The 17,403-nt window shown below is 31.5% G+C and overlaps 1 protein-coding gene across 2 annotated transcripts; it reads right to left on the reverse strand.

Moving 5' to 3' along the window:
• Positions 1–9,769: 9,769 nt before the first annotated feature.
• LOC130973595 (uncharacterized) lies at positions 9,770–15,084 on the reverse strand. Of its 2 annotated transcripts, XM_057898205.1 has the most exons (8): positions 14,860–15,084; positions 14,309–14,465; positions 13,678–13,763; positions 12,979–13,091; positions 12,546–12,611; positions 11,579–11,685; positions 11,253–11,318; positions 9,770–10,436 (listed from the first exon to the last, which is right to left on the reverse strand). In XM_057898205.1, exons 1-8 carry the CDS (start codon positions 14,952–14,954, stop codon positions 10,077–10,079), a joined length of 1,050 nt encoding a protein of 349 aa, XP_057754188.1. In that variant the 5' UTR covers positions 14,955–15,084; the 3' UTR covers positions 9,770–10,076. The 2 variants fall into 2 exon arrangements, with proteins under 2 accessions (XP_057754188.1, XP_057754189.1); XM_057898206.1 differs by lacking the exon at positions 12,546–12,611.
• Positions 15,085–17,403: the final 2,319 nt, after the last annotated feature.

The following is a 17,403-nucleotide window of genomic DNA, read 5'->3' on the forward strand; positions in this document are numbered from 1 at the left end:
GAATATGTTATCCAAGAGGAATCTTTTATCTGGTTGTAAGGTTGCTTTGCAAAAGTGCAATCATTGCTTTGCTGGAAAACAAAACAGGGTTTCTTTCAAGAGCCATCCACCTTCAAGGAAGCCGGAGATACTTGATTTGGTGCATTCTGATGTATGTGGGCCGATGAAGACAAGAACACATGGAGGGTCTATCTATTTTGTAACCTTTATTGATGATCATTCTAGGAAATTATGGGTTTACACTTTGAAGACCAAAGATCAAGTTTTGAATGTGTTCAAGCAATTTCAAGCTTCTGTTGAAAGAGAAACTGGGAAGAAGTTGAAATGCATTCGTACTGACAATGGTGGTGAGTACTCAGGTCCATTTGATGCTTATTGTAAAGAGCATGGTATAAGACATCAGAAGACTCCTCCGAAGACTCTTCGGTTGAATGGCTTGGCTGAAAGGATGAACAGAACATTGGTTGAAAAAGTTAGGTACTTGTTGTCACAATCTGGATTGGCAAAATCCTTTTGGGGTGAAGCTTTGAGCACTGTTGTTCATGTCTTAAACCGGACACCATGTGTTCCCTTGCAATTTGAAGTGCCAGAGAAGGTATGGTCAGGTAAAGATGTTTCTTATGATCATTTAAGAGTCTTTGAATGTAAAGCTTTTGTTCATATTCCCAAAGATGAGAGATCTAAACTTGATGTAAAGACTAGGCAGTGTATTTTTATTGGCTATGGCATGGATGAGTTTGGTTACAGGTTTTATGATCCTGTTAACAAGAAGATGATTTGGAGTAGAGATGTTGTCTTTGTTGAAGACCAAACATTGAAGGATGTTGATCATGCAGAGAAGCCAATAGTTCAGCCTAGTGATAATTTTTCTGACTTGGATATTACTCCCTCCATGCCTATGGTAGAAGATGGTAGAGTTGAAGCTCAAAATAATGAGCATGATACAAGTGCAGGTGAAGATGGAACAGTTGATCCGATACTTGATGAAGTTGGTGATGATGATCAAGATGAAGAACCAGCTTTGAAAATTCCTGCAAATGCACTCAGAAGGTCTACAAGAGAGAGGAAGCCTTCATCAAGGTATTCTCCACATGAATTTGTTTTGTTGACTGATGGGGGAGAACCTGAATGCTTTGGAGAGGCTGTTGAAGATGAAAGCAAAGCTCAATGGCTTGAAGCCATGCAAGAAGAAATGAAGTCCTTACTTGAGAATGATACCTATGAGTTGGTGAAGCTACCGAAGGGTATGCGAGTTTTGAAGAACAAATGGGTATTCAGAATCAAGAATGAAGAACACAATTCTAAGCCTCGGTATAAGGCTAGATTGGTTGTTAGAGGTTTTAGCCAGAGAAAATGTGTTGACTATGAGGAGATATTTTCTCCTGTTGTGAGGATGTCATCCATTCGTGCTGTGCTTGGATTAGCAGCATCTCTTGATTTAGAGATTGAGCAAATGGATGTGAAGACAGCTTTTTTTCATGGTGATTTAGACAAGGAGATCTACATGGAGCAACCGGAGGGCTTTGTTGTTAAAGGAAAGGAAGATTTTGAGTGCAAGCTTAAGAAGAGTCTTTATGGGTTGAAGCAAGCTCCAAGACAGTGGTACAAGAAGTTTGAATCTGTTATGTGGGAGCATGGTTACCGTAAGACAACTTCAGATCATTGTGTATTTGTGCCAAAATTTTCTGATGATGATTTTATCATTCTTTTGCTTTATGTGGATGATATTTTGATTGTGGGCAAGAATGCTTTGAGGATTAATGAGTTGAAGAAACAGTTGAGCAAGTTCTTTGCTATGAAGGACTTGGGTCCTACCAAACAGATTTTGGGCATGACTATTACTCGTTATAGAGATTCCAAGAAGCTTTATTTGTCACAGGAGAAGTACATAAAGAAGGTGCTTCAAAGGTTTGGCATGAATGATGCCAAATGTGTTGCTAGTTCTTTTGCTCCTCATTTTAAGTTGAGTACCAAGCAGTGTCCAACCACTGATGAGGAGAAACAAGCAATGGATGAAGTTCCTTATGCCTCAGCTGTTGGAAGCTTGATGTATGCTATGGTATGTACTAGACCAGACATTGCTCATGCGGTTGATACTGTGAGTCGTTTTCTCTCTAATCCAGGTAAAGAACATTGGAATGCTGTTAAATGGATTATAAGATATCTCAAAGGTACAACTAACTTGAGTTTGAGTTTTGGTGGTGAGAAATCTTTGCTAGTTGGCTTTACTGATGCAGACATGGCAGGAGATATTGATTTTCGAAAGTCTACTTCAGGTTATTTGGTCAAGTTTGCAGGGGGAGCTATTTTATGGCAGTCAAGGCTACAAAAGTGTGTTGCACTTTCTACCACAGAGGCAGAGTTTATTGCAGCAACTGAAGCATATAAAGAGTTATTGTGGATGAAGAAGTTTCTTGCAACACTTGGTTTCAAGCAAGACCGTTATGTGTTGTTGTGTGATAGCCAAAGTGCTATTCATCTTGCCAAGAATTCTACTTTTCATCTAAGATCTAAACATATTGATGTTAGGTATCACTGGATACGGGATGTGTTAGATTCCAAGTTGTTAGAACTTGAGAAAGTTCACACTGATGACAATGGTGCTGATATGATGATAAAAGCATTGTCAAGAGAAAAGTTTGAAACATGTTGTTTGATCGCCGGAATGGCGAGGGCCTCCACCTAGTAGAGAAGGGAAAGATTTGTTGAGTTTTTTTCTCTCCTTTGTGAGGTTCAAGCCCAACATTTTGGGGGTGTATTCTTGCACCCTAGTATCACAACCCTAATTTAGTTTTTTGAGGTTTTTTGAGAGAGAGAGAATAGCCACTAAGTGAGAGAGAAGAGGGAAAAATAGAATTCCCGTTTTTGCCCAAAGCAGTAAATTTTAAATGGCAGCATCTCAGTTGTTCACCGTTGGATCGACTTGAAATTTAAACTGCGTGTTCCTATTATCTTGTTCTTCATTCCGGTCGGTGGAGATGTTGATTGGAGGTTTGCAGTAGGATAAATTGGTTTCGCAAGAGAGAAATTAGGTTTCCCGTTTTTACACAGAGCAGCAATCTTGAAACGGCAGTTTCTCATTTTTTTACCGTTGGATCGACGTGAAATTTGAACTGTAGATTCTTCACATCTTGTTCTTCATGCTGAACGGTGGAGATTTTAATTGAAAGTCTTCAGAGAGAGAAATTGGCTTTGACATCAGCTCTATTTTTTGGGTATATTTCATCTTCTTGCCTATTATTTGTAAGCTTTGGTGCATTGATGTTTTGGCTGGTTATATGCACGTTTTGTGCTTTGTTTGAGACTCTCTTGTACCTCATTTGATTATAGTGGAGCTATTTCATTGGTCTGAATGATCCGTGGTTTTTACCTCTCACATTGAGGGTTTTCCACGTTAAAATCTCGGTGTGTTCTTGTTATTGCTTTACTTGCTATATTTGCTTGTTATAGTTGCTGCCATATTATGTTGTGAGTGCTTCCATATTGTTCTTGTGTTGGACATTTGTATCGTTTCCGCTGCTAGGCTCTTTCATGACATTATATACTTTTTTGGATAATGAAGTTGAAGTGAGCAACAAAATTAATTATATAATAAGATACAAATTTTTAGAATTTCTAGCACAATTGACAAATTTTTAGTCTCAAAATAAATTTTTACTCTATTTTTTTATCTTTTATTTGATTTTTTTATAATTTTTTCTTGATTTTTTAATTAATTATGATTGTCATAATTTATCACAATTTTGTGTTTTGTAGAAAAAATTTATCAATCATAAAATAGAGAAGACTCAACCAAAAAACTTAAAAAATATTGATTAATCACAAAATAAAAAGTATAAATTATGCCTTAATTATATTGTAAAATATAAATTGAGGCTATTTAAAATTAATTTTTTACTATTAATGTTAACTTAAATTATATTAAGGTAAAAAGTAAAAATTGTATATAATAATTTAATTCAATTATTTATACGACCAAAATTATTTTTTATTAAATTCCATTTATTTTTATTTATTGGTGATTTTTAATTGTCTATTTTAGATAAAAATTTGAATGGATTGAATTTATTTTTTCAAACTAGTAATATAATTACTGTAACATTTGCTTTACTTAGTAATATTTTTTAATTTATTTAATCTGATTAATCATCTCTTTCTTATTTTATACTAATTTAACTAATTAAATTTAATAAATTTTAGTTATTTTAATTCTTGCAACTTTTTATTCTAGTAATGTATTTTAATTAATGCATTAATATAATTTTAATATTTATATGTCATTAATAATAATAATAATCTCATTTTAAAGTTATGTTTTATTTTCAATATATATGTCTAATCGTAGAAAATTTACTATTTTTTTATATAATTAGATTAGACATATTTATATTCAATTTATTTAATTACTTAATTAGAATTAATTATAATTATATTAAAAGATTAATATTGTGATAGATTATCATTATTTTATTACTTTTTATTTTGATATTAATTCAGATATTTAGTTTTTTTTAGTTTTTATTATTATTTTTATTCTCTTATTCTATGTGTTTATTCCCATAAATCTTGTTAAATTAAATAAGGTACTATATATTTTCTTTTCATTCCTCTTTTATATACACATAAAATTTATTAAATTATTTCTCTTCCATCTAATAATTTTGTTTCTCTTCTATTTATATTTTTTTCCTTCAATGTTGTATTGGTTCTTATTGTTTTAAATTTTATTTTAATTTATGTATTTGTTCTTATTACACGTTACTTTATTTATGTGTAATATGCATTCTTATATATATTATAGAAATATAATTTGATTCCATTAACTTACCAAATTTTTTTAAAAAATCTAAAGCTAAAGCACAAAAATATATTTCTAGATATTTTACTTTTTAACTAAAAAATGTAATATTTTTTGCCATATTTGTTGAAATCCAAAGTTAAATATGAATATTAATTTTTGGAATAGAGTAAATATATTTTAATTTTTTGCATCTAAAGACAATATTCTATCAATGTTAGAATGATTTAGATGGATAATAAGTAATAGTGAATATAGAATTATTTGGGATGGATAGAACTAAGTGCATCTTTTTATTGAAAATATGAATTTAAAAATATTATATTCAATTCTCAATAGTCAACCTCTCATTGAACTATTGTATGTTCAAAAGATTTTTGAAGAAATGAAATAATTTTAGGTATATAATTTTTTGTAAAAATTTAATTAATTCAAGATATTTATTATCGTTGATTAAACTAGTAAATTGAAATGACAATTTAATATTTTTATACTCTTAAAATATTATTTATTTATGTATTTTTCTAGCATTCTTTATCATCCAATGATCATATTAATATAATTTAATTCATTAAAATTATTTATCATAATTTTATTGAATAAAAATTCTATTTTATCTAAAAATTTTAGGATTTCTCAACCTCAAGATCATCCATGTTAAATCATTAAAAAAATATAACTAAGAGTGTAGAAGCGTCTCTTCATTTAAGAGTATGATTGAGATCAGAGAGCTTGGCTCTTGTGGTTCTTTGATCTTCGTCAACCAAAATCTTCTGTATCCCTGATAGGGTTGAATCACAACTCCACTATGGGAAAAGAGCTACGCAGACGAGCTTGATGTGTTGGGGGACCAAAATCCTGAAATTATTATTTATATTTAAGTGTGACACTCATTAAACTCTAAAACTCAAATAAAATAGTATATAGGATTTTAATTTCTTTTATCCAAATCAAAAGTAATAATGAATTATTTAAGATCACGTTATATAAGTCATTTAATGTGAAATTACTTAATTTGCGATTATAATTAATGTATTTCTCATATATATATATATATATATATATTAAGAAATAATAATTTTCTAATAATCTTTCACTTTGCCTATACATATATATTTTCTTGAGATAATCACATCTTATAAATTTTATGCACACATATGAATGTTATTTCCCTAATTACTTTAATAATCTGGTCTGTCTCATATATTAGTTATGAAATTATCGCAACGTTTATCACATTAGTGTCACAACAAAACTACGATGATCGCCATACTAAAATACTCAACCACATATAGATCAAATTTGAATGAGAAAATTCAGAAATTACATGAAAAAATGATCTCATGCATGCCCATTTTCAAGTAGTCCAACTTGAATAAAAAATTTATTTTATTCGGTGATAGTCTCAGATGAAACTGTAACGGCAACGCCCGGACTCAAACCGACGGCGACTAAGTCATAAGCCTATGGAAGAAGAAGAGAAGAACTTAATAGAATCACAATGCGTGAGAGAGAGAGAGAGAGAGAGAGAGAGAGAGAGAGAGAGAGAGAGAGAGAGAGAGAGAGAGAGAGAGAGAGAGAGAGAGAGAGAGAGAGAGAGAGAGAGAGAGAGAGAGAGAGAGAGTTTACCTAGAGAAAAGGTACTCGGCAGGAAAAAGGTGGCGACTGGCTCAACAACAACAGTAACAGGATTAGCAGCGATAACGACATGAGCTGCAAAGGAAGATGGGAGCTGTGAAAGAGTATGCGGCGATAGGCTCAGCAACAACGATGACGGGAGCTATGAGGTTTTTTGTGAAGAAGTCGAGAAGAAGAAAACTCTGAGTGATGATAACTGGATTTTTTTTGGATGGCTATAGAATACGGACCGAATCTGTGAATCACAAAAATTTGTGATGTGAGGCAAATCCTAATTCCTAAAATGTGTTTATATGTATTTACCCGAGGTGGGTACACCCTAAACCTGACCATGCCATGTCCTAAGCAAAATCTGCCCCGACTCAGGTCAAGTTATTACTATCCCTAATCGGGTATGGATAGGTCAGGTACCCGCGTATTCGGGTACTCCTGCTAAGTCTAATCACGTATTGATGCTCCATTTATTTAGGGTTAATCGATAGCCAATGGATTTCTACACACAAAAGGCGAGATTCTAACTCCTAATAGTTGTTTAAGCGGACGAGTGAGATGATCACTCAACAAACTCAAATTGATTAAGACAAACACTCATTATTTTTAATATTTTAATATTAAAAATTCTGAGAATTTGATTTTAATTATAATTTTGTAAAATATTTATAATAATAATTACTATATATATTTTATTTAATTTTTAATAAATTTTTTTATATAATTTTATATATTATTCTGTATAGAGTACAAAAACATACACTAATTTTGTTTTGAAAATTAGGTTAGCTAAGGTTAATTAGGTCAATTTTGTAGTTTTGAAACTAAATTAATTTAGTTTTGGAATTAGGATAATTTATGTTAATTAAGTTAAATTGATAAATTAGGGCAACTATTGATTTATAATAGATAGGTAATTTTTATTCAATAATTAATTTCTTTTATTAGAATTGTGTTATTTATTTTTTTTTGGATTAATTGGAGTTTATTTCGTAGGTTATTTGTATAGTCTTATTTGTAGTTTGCAGTTGAGGTTGATTTTCTATAAATATTTTTAAATTTTTAAGTTAGATTTGTAGGTCGAAAGTGAAAGAATGATGTCCAATAATTTCTTTTCAACTTTTTTTTCTACTAAAAATTGCAGAATAATAAAGGAATGCCTATTAGAATTACTAGAATCGGATGTTTAACTGAATATTTGTTTGTTTGAAATTATTATTGCATTTGTTGACTTGGTGAAAATTGATAATGTTGTTTGGTGGAGACGTCTAACTTAAAGAAAATTTTGCCAAAATTTCTCTAAAAGTTTTTAAATTTATGATATCACTGATGCTTATGTTGTTATCAAATTGGTTTAATTTGGGAAGCAATAAGAATATTGTTTGGTGGAAGCATCTTATTTCAGAGAAAGTTCTATCAACATTTTGTAAACAATTTAATAAATTTTGATTTTCTTAATGTCTAGGTTATTTGAACTTTGTTGTACGATGATTTCAAGTTATGGTTTGTAATTTAAGTTTTTATAATTTTTGTACATTTTTTTGTATGTTGATATTCTAATTTATTGTTTTAATAAAAAACACTATTTATTTCCTATTATGTTTAATAGTATTTTAAATATGAATTTTGGTTACAGGATAATGGGTATTTAATATATTTAATTGAAAATAACTTTAAAAAACTAGTCATACATATTGCTGTCGAATTTATACAGTAATCAATTAATTTAATTTTTTTTTAAGAATAGCTCTCTTGTTACAGTCGGGTATATAAGGAAAAAATTCGATAGTAACACTTTATTAATTTGTCATTTCTGGTATCATTATCATTGAATTTAGGGGTATTCGTGAATCAGATCGGATATGATTAAAATCTTGATCTGATCCACACTAAACTCATCGAATTCAGTATCCGTACTTTTTTATACTTAGATATGATTTGATCCGTATAATTAGGGATCGAATATCGGATATATCCGCAAAATAGAAAATATATTAAAAAATTTATTTCTATAAAAAAAGTCAATAAAACTACCTTTTCACTCTAATAAAATCTTATTTTTTTACTCTTTCAAATTCCTAAAATATTATTAAACTAATTTTTTTAAATAACAAAAATAAAATAATACAACACAACGTGTATGAATAATTATTAATTGAAATAAAACATAAATACAACATATGTATATTATTTATTTATTTATTTATTTATTATTTGGTGCAGATTGGATTTGCGAACATAGATGTGATATCCGTGATCTGATCCGTTCGAATCATATCTGCAAATTGCAAATCAGATATGAATAAATACTGTATGTGTATAATCTGACCTATGAATACTCCTAGTCAAATTATCCGACGACGAAAATTTTTAAGTTGGATGGGATCTGACGACAAATCCGAAAGTAATATTATTTATCGTTGGATTTATATATAAAATCAGACGAGAAAGAGCAAATTTCTTGAAATGTTCATCATGTAACAAAATAAATAGTCTAATGTTTAGGTTATCGGTAAGTAGAGCAAAACATTAGAAAAATGTATAATTAATATTGGTTGCGAACTTTTAAGTTATTTTATTGAAAGAAAATGTTACAAAAATAAAGGAGTTATGAATCATGGACCAATCCTAACGTGTTACTTGATGAATAAACACAATATGAATTAAACTTACAAATACCGAAAATAATATGTTCCCTTACATAAATACATAGTTGATAGTTCGAATACAGTAAATCTAATTTGCCTACATATATCTAATGTGTTTATCTTAAATTATAAAATTGACTCTTGTTTAGTCTTTCAATTTCCTACTATCATACTGAGAAGAAGTCTATTGTTCTCAATCTTTTGGCAGTTAATAGAAAATTTTTATGACATGGAAACCCCAAAGGCAATAGTTCCAGCCAAAAAGGATGCAGTTGATGTGGAGCATCTTGCATTGAAATTAGAATGGAGCAGTTTGTGACAGCTATTGTCAAGAGTAGGAGATTGATTGAAGGAGATGGCAAAGAAGGTAGAACCACCACATAAATGACTCCTTTCGAGGATAGAGTTTGTGACAATGGAAATTGTCCTTTTAGATTGACAACTACTCAAATGAAGATGACAAAAATATCTTCTCATGAAAATATTTTATTTAAAAGTGTGATTTATTTATTTAGCCACACTTTAAACAAAGACAACATTTTTATATCATATCAAAATCTAACAATACAACCCATCATCTAAGAGTCAAAAGAAAAAATTTTCACATGAAGACAATTATAAAGTCTTCATTATAGTATCCGCCTTGTAGATCTCTATTGTTTTTATTTGTTGTTTTATCACGCAATGACCCAAAAAGAAAGCAATACAGTTTATATATAAAAAAATAAAATAAATTATATCGAGTTCAGAAACTAATAGAAAAGGTTGCACGGTTAACAAGCATTGTTATATTAAGATGGTGTACACGATCCATGATCGATGGGAAAGTGAGTCCTTCCCACAAGACTTGAGCGGGTTAGCGTAGAGTAAAATGCATTGGATAAAGCATGACCTCTCTCTATGGAGAACTAAAACAAAATGCATCTACATTACATAATTTACACCAATAACCAGCATAACATGGCAAAATCTTGTCGTTCAAGCCAATCCTTCATAACTGATTATCTTTTTCCGAAGTAGGAAAATAAGTTCGGTTGTTTATCATCAGCAGCATTAGTCTTTGCCTTTTCCCTTTTCTTTGCAGGGTTTGGACTCACAACATCTTTGTTAGCCAAAGCTGGCTTTGATTCACCTGAAGAAGCCTCATAATCGCGCTTGGTTGGGACCTTCGTAGCATCTTGAGAAGATTTGAAGTCACTGTCTCCTACCTCAGTTTTTTTGGCTTCCTCTGGCTGTTTTTCACTCTTGATAAATCCTTGACTTGGCACTATTTTCTGCTCTGGCTTTGTCTCTTCATTTTCAGATCCCTTTCTTGAGAAGAACTTAGAGATCAAAGTGTTACCTTCCGCCTTTACTTGAATCTGCACGATCGGACTAGGTTTAGGACAACATTCTTGGCTAATTATGATGGCAGTTAAATTTATCTCAAGTTGATGAAGTAATGATAGCATTAAATTCGGTTTGTTAGGATTTGAATATAGTTTGTAGAGATATTAAATTCTAAGAAACCTATTTTAATAAGATCTTTGTTTCTTCACAAGCAAAGCCTAACAAACCTACATATCAACTACTATAAGTGCCAGCATGATTCTTTTCTTATCTGGATTAACAAAAATCCTATTTGCACAGCAGCCACCATGTATTTTTGTATAAATACATATGTTGTTTAACTCATTTTCAATGTGTATTTTGTATTGCAACATGTCTATACGAGTGACTGATTTTTTTATGTACATGTAGCATAGTTATTGTATTTGATCTTAACCCTGCAAGTAAAGAAGCTAATTCCATTATTTGGATCTAGTAACCTCCAAGTCACAGTATAGCAATCTTAATTAATGCCATACCAAGAATCTGCCAATAAACCCCTCTCAAGAAACCCAGTAAAAAGCAAAAACCAATGTAATTAAGAGCTTTCAATGAGCCGAACACCCGAACCCAACAAAATAATGTATGTTTCTAAAATTTGTTTTTCCAAAAATGTATGCATTAAGAAACGAAAGAACTAAGATCTAGTCACACATAACATAATTATGGCTTAGATAAAACTCCATGTGATTTGTCTATTTTGTTTTGGCTCAATACATCTTGGCATGCATGTTGAAATGTTGAAACCGAGAAAACCATAACCAGTGAGAAATCACATGAAAGGGAAGCAGAATGCTTAATGGCCATACCTCCTTTATGCACTCAGGTCCATCAAATGATGGCTTGCCCATTGCAGGCGTCACTGGGTACCAAACCTAGACATCAAAAGGAATGGTTAGCAAAAAAAAAAAAAAAAAAAAAAAATTCATGATTTAAGCTTTCTGAGAGCAAACATGCAAGGCTTTCTTTCAAATTTGAATGGAAAGAAAAATTATCTTAAATTCTAAATATTTTTGTTTGCATGTTTTATAATTGAAAAAGAAAAGCACTTTTTCTTCTTTTTTTTTTTTAAAAAAATATCAAATTTACAAGCTATTAATGTCAAAATTCTAAACAAATTAGATAAAGATCATACCAGATCAGATTCCTCATATGGCTTCAGCAAATTCTTAAAACTGGAAGTAGAGCCGCTTAGCCAGGCATCAGTTGATTCCTTGTCACAAAAAATAACAGGCATCCTGTCTACAAAGACACAATAAAAGTGACAAATCTTAGTTCACCAATGTAGGACATGGGCACTCAATAGGTACAGGGCTAATAATAAAAAGGGGCACATAGTTTCCTCGAGTTGGCTGAACAGATAATCTCGTGCATCTTAAACCTAAGCTTAGAACCAAATTGTTAAATGACATCTACTCTTTTCAATGTATTATTAAGGAAACTTACGAAATTGTGTTTTACGTAAATTCTTTTTATTTATAGAAAGGAGAAAAGGCATACCTAGGATCTCACTGAAATCCTTTTTTTCTACGTTCTTCAAATCAGGTATCATGAGGTCAAAATGGTTTCCCCGTTGAAGTAAACCATTTAGGGCTTGGTAACAAACAGGGTCAAGAGTATGCACATTTCTTTTCTGTTCTTTTAGAATAGCCACAACTAATACATTCAGGTGAATTTGTTTTCTTTTTGCATTTCTAGATTAGTTTTAACTACCAATATGCCACCTTTATAATTTCTTTCGCATTTTCAAATTTCCTACTTTCACTATTTTATTCACAAAACACAGAAAAGGAAATGGAAACCAAGTTCCTTCTCAACGAAACAAAATGGGCTAATACAGAATTTAGAACCAAAGGCATTACCACAAAGGAAAAAAGAATCACTAGAATAATTTGCAGTTGTTTGATAAAATGTGATATAATCAAGATCAGTCATTTGCAACAGTATAACAATAGTTTTTATCAAGACACGGCCAGTACAATAGAGTAATCTCATTCTAGAATCCAGCTATTTAAATAGTGATTTGTTTAGTATCAGACTTGTAATATAATATCAGCCAGAAATTTTGCTAACACGTCAACATTTAGGAGTGCATGACTCACCATGAAGCCACTGAAGAGCTGGAGAGGAAGAGGTTGTAATAATAGTAAATGTGTATAGTATTTCACCTGTAGTTAAAAATATTCGCATCAGCATTAACTAAACCTAAAAGGAAATCTACTAATGAATCAAATGTCATTGCCCTACATCTTTTATTAGGAACAAATTTGGGATAGTTTACAACAGGAGGAGGAGGAGGAAAATGGCAAGAAAGTTGTTAACAAGTCAGTTAGGAGTAAAAGTGATATAGAGGAAGAGAGGGAAGTTTTGATTTTGTCTTGTCATCTGTACCAATTTGTAGGAGACTCATTCCTTAGTTAGATTTTTCCCAAGTGTACGCTATAGGAGGTTCCTCAGTCAATTTGCCTTCTCTCACACACACAACTTTCCTATTGCTGATACCAGTTCTGACATCTATCTAAAGAAATATCTTACCTTCAGAATCCTGCCAAGAGTCATAAAGAGCAGCGAAGACAAGTGGTCGTCCATCTTTGAAGTGAATATAGTATGGCTGTTTTCTTGAACCATCCTTTTTCCACTCGTAAAATCTTCAAACAAATATTTAGAAAAATCAACTTAAAGAGTTCAACTTTACATCAGAAAAATGGATGCGATGGACTGTTTAGAAAAATTATATCAACTATAAAGAAGTGTCTACACTCTACAGTCAAAAGAAATATATGAAACCATAATTTTTTCCTACAAACTAGGCAATAAATTTCGACAAAAATAATAGAACTGCTGAAGATATAATAGGAAAAGGAATACATAGTCAGGACCATGATTGTCAAGATGAAAATACATAATGCAAATGCTTTTTCTACCCAGCAAACAGAATTAATTATTTAATTTTCATCCAGCTCATACATTTCCCAGAAAAAAAAAAGACAAAAATGCTCAACTATACATGCAAGCATTTCTACACTAGTGTAACCATGTCCATGGAATACAATCAGTAAAGAAAAATGCCCAACTTTATTTCTTGAACTATATTCTTGTACTAAAATACCAGCCGAAACAGCAAGCAGGTATTGAGAAAAGGTTCAAGAGGAAACATTTCCACTCCCAACCCAATCATACTTAAGCGAGAAGAGAAGAGTGAAAACAGGACAAACAAATTAATGCAATACATACCCTTCTAATGCTACAAGGCATCTGTTTTTAGGAAGCAGACGGCGAAATGAAGCTTTTTCATTTAAGGACTCAGATCGAGCATTAAACTGCAGTATATAGCACACACAACACATCAGAATAAGTACTTCATAAAAACGAATTGGAATTTATAATAATATGTGCTAGACACTCTAATAAGGACTTTGAAAATAAATAAATAAACAGTACCATTTAATTTTATCCACATTCTTAAGCATACTGACATTCCCAAGTATAGTGTCAGTTAAAATTGCAAGATTTATTTGAGAATCAAGTGAGAGGATTGGGAAATTCTGGGTTTTTGGATCTTACATCAATGTTTGAGTGACATGATTATAACTTTTGTCATCTACGTACGGGTATATGACCCAAAATTTTCACCTCGAACTCTCATAATTAGTTAGCTGGCATAGCAGCAAGGGAAATCCGCAACAACTTTGAACTTAGTTTATAATGATTTATCTAGAATCTATGCAAATCAAAGTTTAAGTTGCCTTAACAACTATCAAAAATGGCTTAACAATCAGTTTTCTAAGGTTACAATTAATGTATAAGCGGGCTGAGAATATAACGTAATAAAATACAAAAGTGCTTTGAACAAGTGAAGATTTACCATCTTGTAGTGATCAGGCCTCTCTGTCTTTTTTGTAAAACTGGGGACTAAACCCCATTTCATGCAATGAAGAACATGGCCTTCACTGTTAGACGCATCTTCCCTACGAACTACCGGCAGGTTGAATCCCGGCGACACATTATAGGATGGCCTATACCTACACACCGTCAAATTCAAGGTGTTAACTCACATGTAGTTCTCTTTGTGTAATTGAGAACCGTTAAAAGGACAATTTAGTCAAACATATCAAATCAGATCACTGTTCTTATCTATCAACTTCGCCTGAAGATAATGTATGTAAGTCTTCACTGAAACTCAATTACGCAAATGCATTCAAAGCGCTCATACACAAAACAAAAGCCCTCTTTTCAGATTGAATTCAATAAAGCAGCTTAATTTGGCCCCTCTAGAGGCAGAGTGCAGAAGTTAATAAAACAAAAAAGTAAATGCTTAATTAGTTTTGGATTATTTAGTATAAAGCGTTCCTAAGTTGCTAAATGAACTCCAAAGCAAGGATTTGAAGCAATCGTAGAGTGGAATTGTTACCGTACCGGTCCATATGGAGAGAACGAGTAGCGGGAAGGGTGCGGTGACAAGCCCTTGCTACATCATCGCCTCTTAGAGTACACCGTGCTCTTCCACACATCTCTCTTTCCTTCTTTCTCTCTTTCGTTCAGAGTATCGCTGTTGTTTTGTTTTTCCCTTTCCCTCTTGCGCAACCAAGTAAAGGGCGGGAAGAATCACATAGTGCTTCTTCTTACTTCTTGGAAAGTCAACGGGACAGGTTTCACAAGAGAGAGTTTTCTTTTTTTTTGTAACCCGAAAGAAAACAAACAACAATTAAAAAAAAAGAAATTGTTTAAAAAAGGTAGTCTCCTTAAATACTATTTTTAAATTCTTTTTAGAGTAAACACTCAATCCGATCCTTGTCCATATCAAATTAGGACAACGTCACCAAAAAAGTAACCCACGTCGGTCCCTGTCTATGCATAAAATAACTCATCGCGCTCCCTCCCATGTATTTTCGTCCATGGACAAGTACCGGCTTGGGTTACTTTTTTTGTAAGGGATCACGTTGTCCTAATTTAAAATGGACAGGGATCGGATTGGGTGTTTACTAAAAAAATATTAAAATTAGTAGTGTCAAAAAAATTACAAATTTAATATTATAAAAAAAATTATATAAAGACTACTTGACTACAGTTGATATTTTAGAAATTATTTTTAGCAAGTATAGAAATAAAAGTGGAATTTTGTCTAATATTGATATTTGACAATTGGATACGCAAGGGATGTTACTACAGCGTCGTCAAAGATTCGTCCAAGCATGCGCACGTATAATGTTCAACACGTATTTTGTGTTTTAGTTATGACTTATGATCCACCTTATATATTAGACCTATTCCACTTATAGCAATATCCAAATTTTTTTCAATAAAAGGCCAATTTTCAACAAAAATATCCAAATTTTTTCTTATAGAAAAAAATTAAGCCATGATATTCTTTCATTTTTAAATTAATTCTTATTCAATTTATTAAAATTAATATATTAAAAAAATTCACCTAAATATATTAATTTTTCAATAAATTCAAAAAGTTAAAAGATTTTAATAATGTAGATATAGAACTTATTTTATACAATTACCTTAATACAAAAAATTAATCACCATATAAAAATAAGTTTAATATTCATAAAAAAATTTTTTGTTATGAAAAAATTAATTTTTTTATTATTGACAAATTTATTATTCTCTTATATCAGATTTTGTTTTCTTTGGAAAGTATAGAACCTAACTTTGTTTCATGGCGGCTTGTCAGTGGAAAAATAAAGAAGTTAATAGGAAATTTTGAATATAACTAGTTCATTACTAAGGGTATAATAGATATTTTACCAATTCTTTTTACTAAAATCTTTTCACATAGCCAATGTGAAATATTTTATGACCAAGGTAATATTTACTAATTTTATTGTGTATTATCAATTTTTTTATTTTTGGGTCATTCTTTTTCGTCAATCTTCTCTTATCTTTTATATCTTTAACACTTATGTTGTATTATTTGTATTTATTATACAATGTGTCAATATAACAAATGATTCAATATTTTAATACATATTTTTTCCATGTTATATTAATTATGACGTGTGTACACTTTTACTGATTTACTGTATCGGATGAATATCGAGAAGTGTTAAAATATATTCAACATATAGAAGTGTCATATTTTTAACTAATTATATCTTAATAAAAAATAAAAAATTTGTAATATTTTTTGACACTACTAATTTTAATATTTTTTTTAGTAAACACCCAACCCGGTCCCTGTCCATTTTAAATTAGGACAATGCAATCCTTCACCAAAAAAGTAACCCAAGCCGGTCCTTGTCCATGGACGGGAATACATGGGAGGGGGCGCGATGAGTTATTTTATGCATAGACAGGGACCGGCATGGGTTACTTTTTTGGTGAAGAATCGCATTGTCCTAATTTGATATGGACAGGGACCGGGTTGGGTGTTTACTCTTCTTTTTAAGATAACGGAAGCTCCACTTGGGGAGAAAAGATTTTCATTGTAATCTTTGTCATAATGTCTGCTACTGTATTTACATATCTCAAGATCAACTGTAGATTAGCACGCTGTTTCCAAGACATAATATCTCGAATTTTCAACACCAAAGGATCAATAAAACCAGAGCAATCATTTAAATTATTGACAATAATAAAGGCATTCACACAGCCTATCTCACATATAATATCTCTTTACCCCGAGTCCCAGACTAAAAGAAAGCCTATCCAAATAGCAAACAACTCTCCTTACAGAATATTATGACTCTCAATTATTCCCAAACAGCCTCATTGCCACATTCGCTTCCAATTTCTGCTAGCAAAACCAACCTGAGCACCATTATCAGGATAGCTAGCATCACAATTAATCTTAAAGGTACCCACCCAGGGGAGAATCCAAGAGCCACTAATGGTGGAGGGGATAGACACTCGTTGCAACTCAAAAATATTCTGGAACTCCTTTTTCAAAGACAAAGCCATATCAGTCACCTTGTCTGTGGTCCAAGGCTCGTGGGGATGAAAGATCTCGTT

Source organism: Arachis stenosperma, chromosome 4 (assembly GCF_014773155.1).
Source record: "Arachis stenosperma cultivar V10309 chromosome 4, arast.V10309.gnm1.PFL2, whole genome shotgun sequence".
Lineage (NCBI taxonomy): Eukaryota > Viridiplantae > Streptophyta > Magnoliopsida > Fabales > Fabaceae > Arachis > Arachis stenosperma.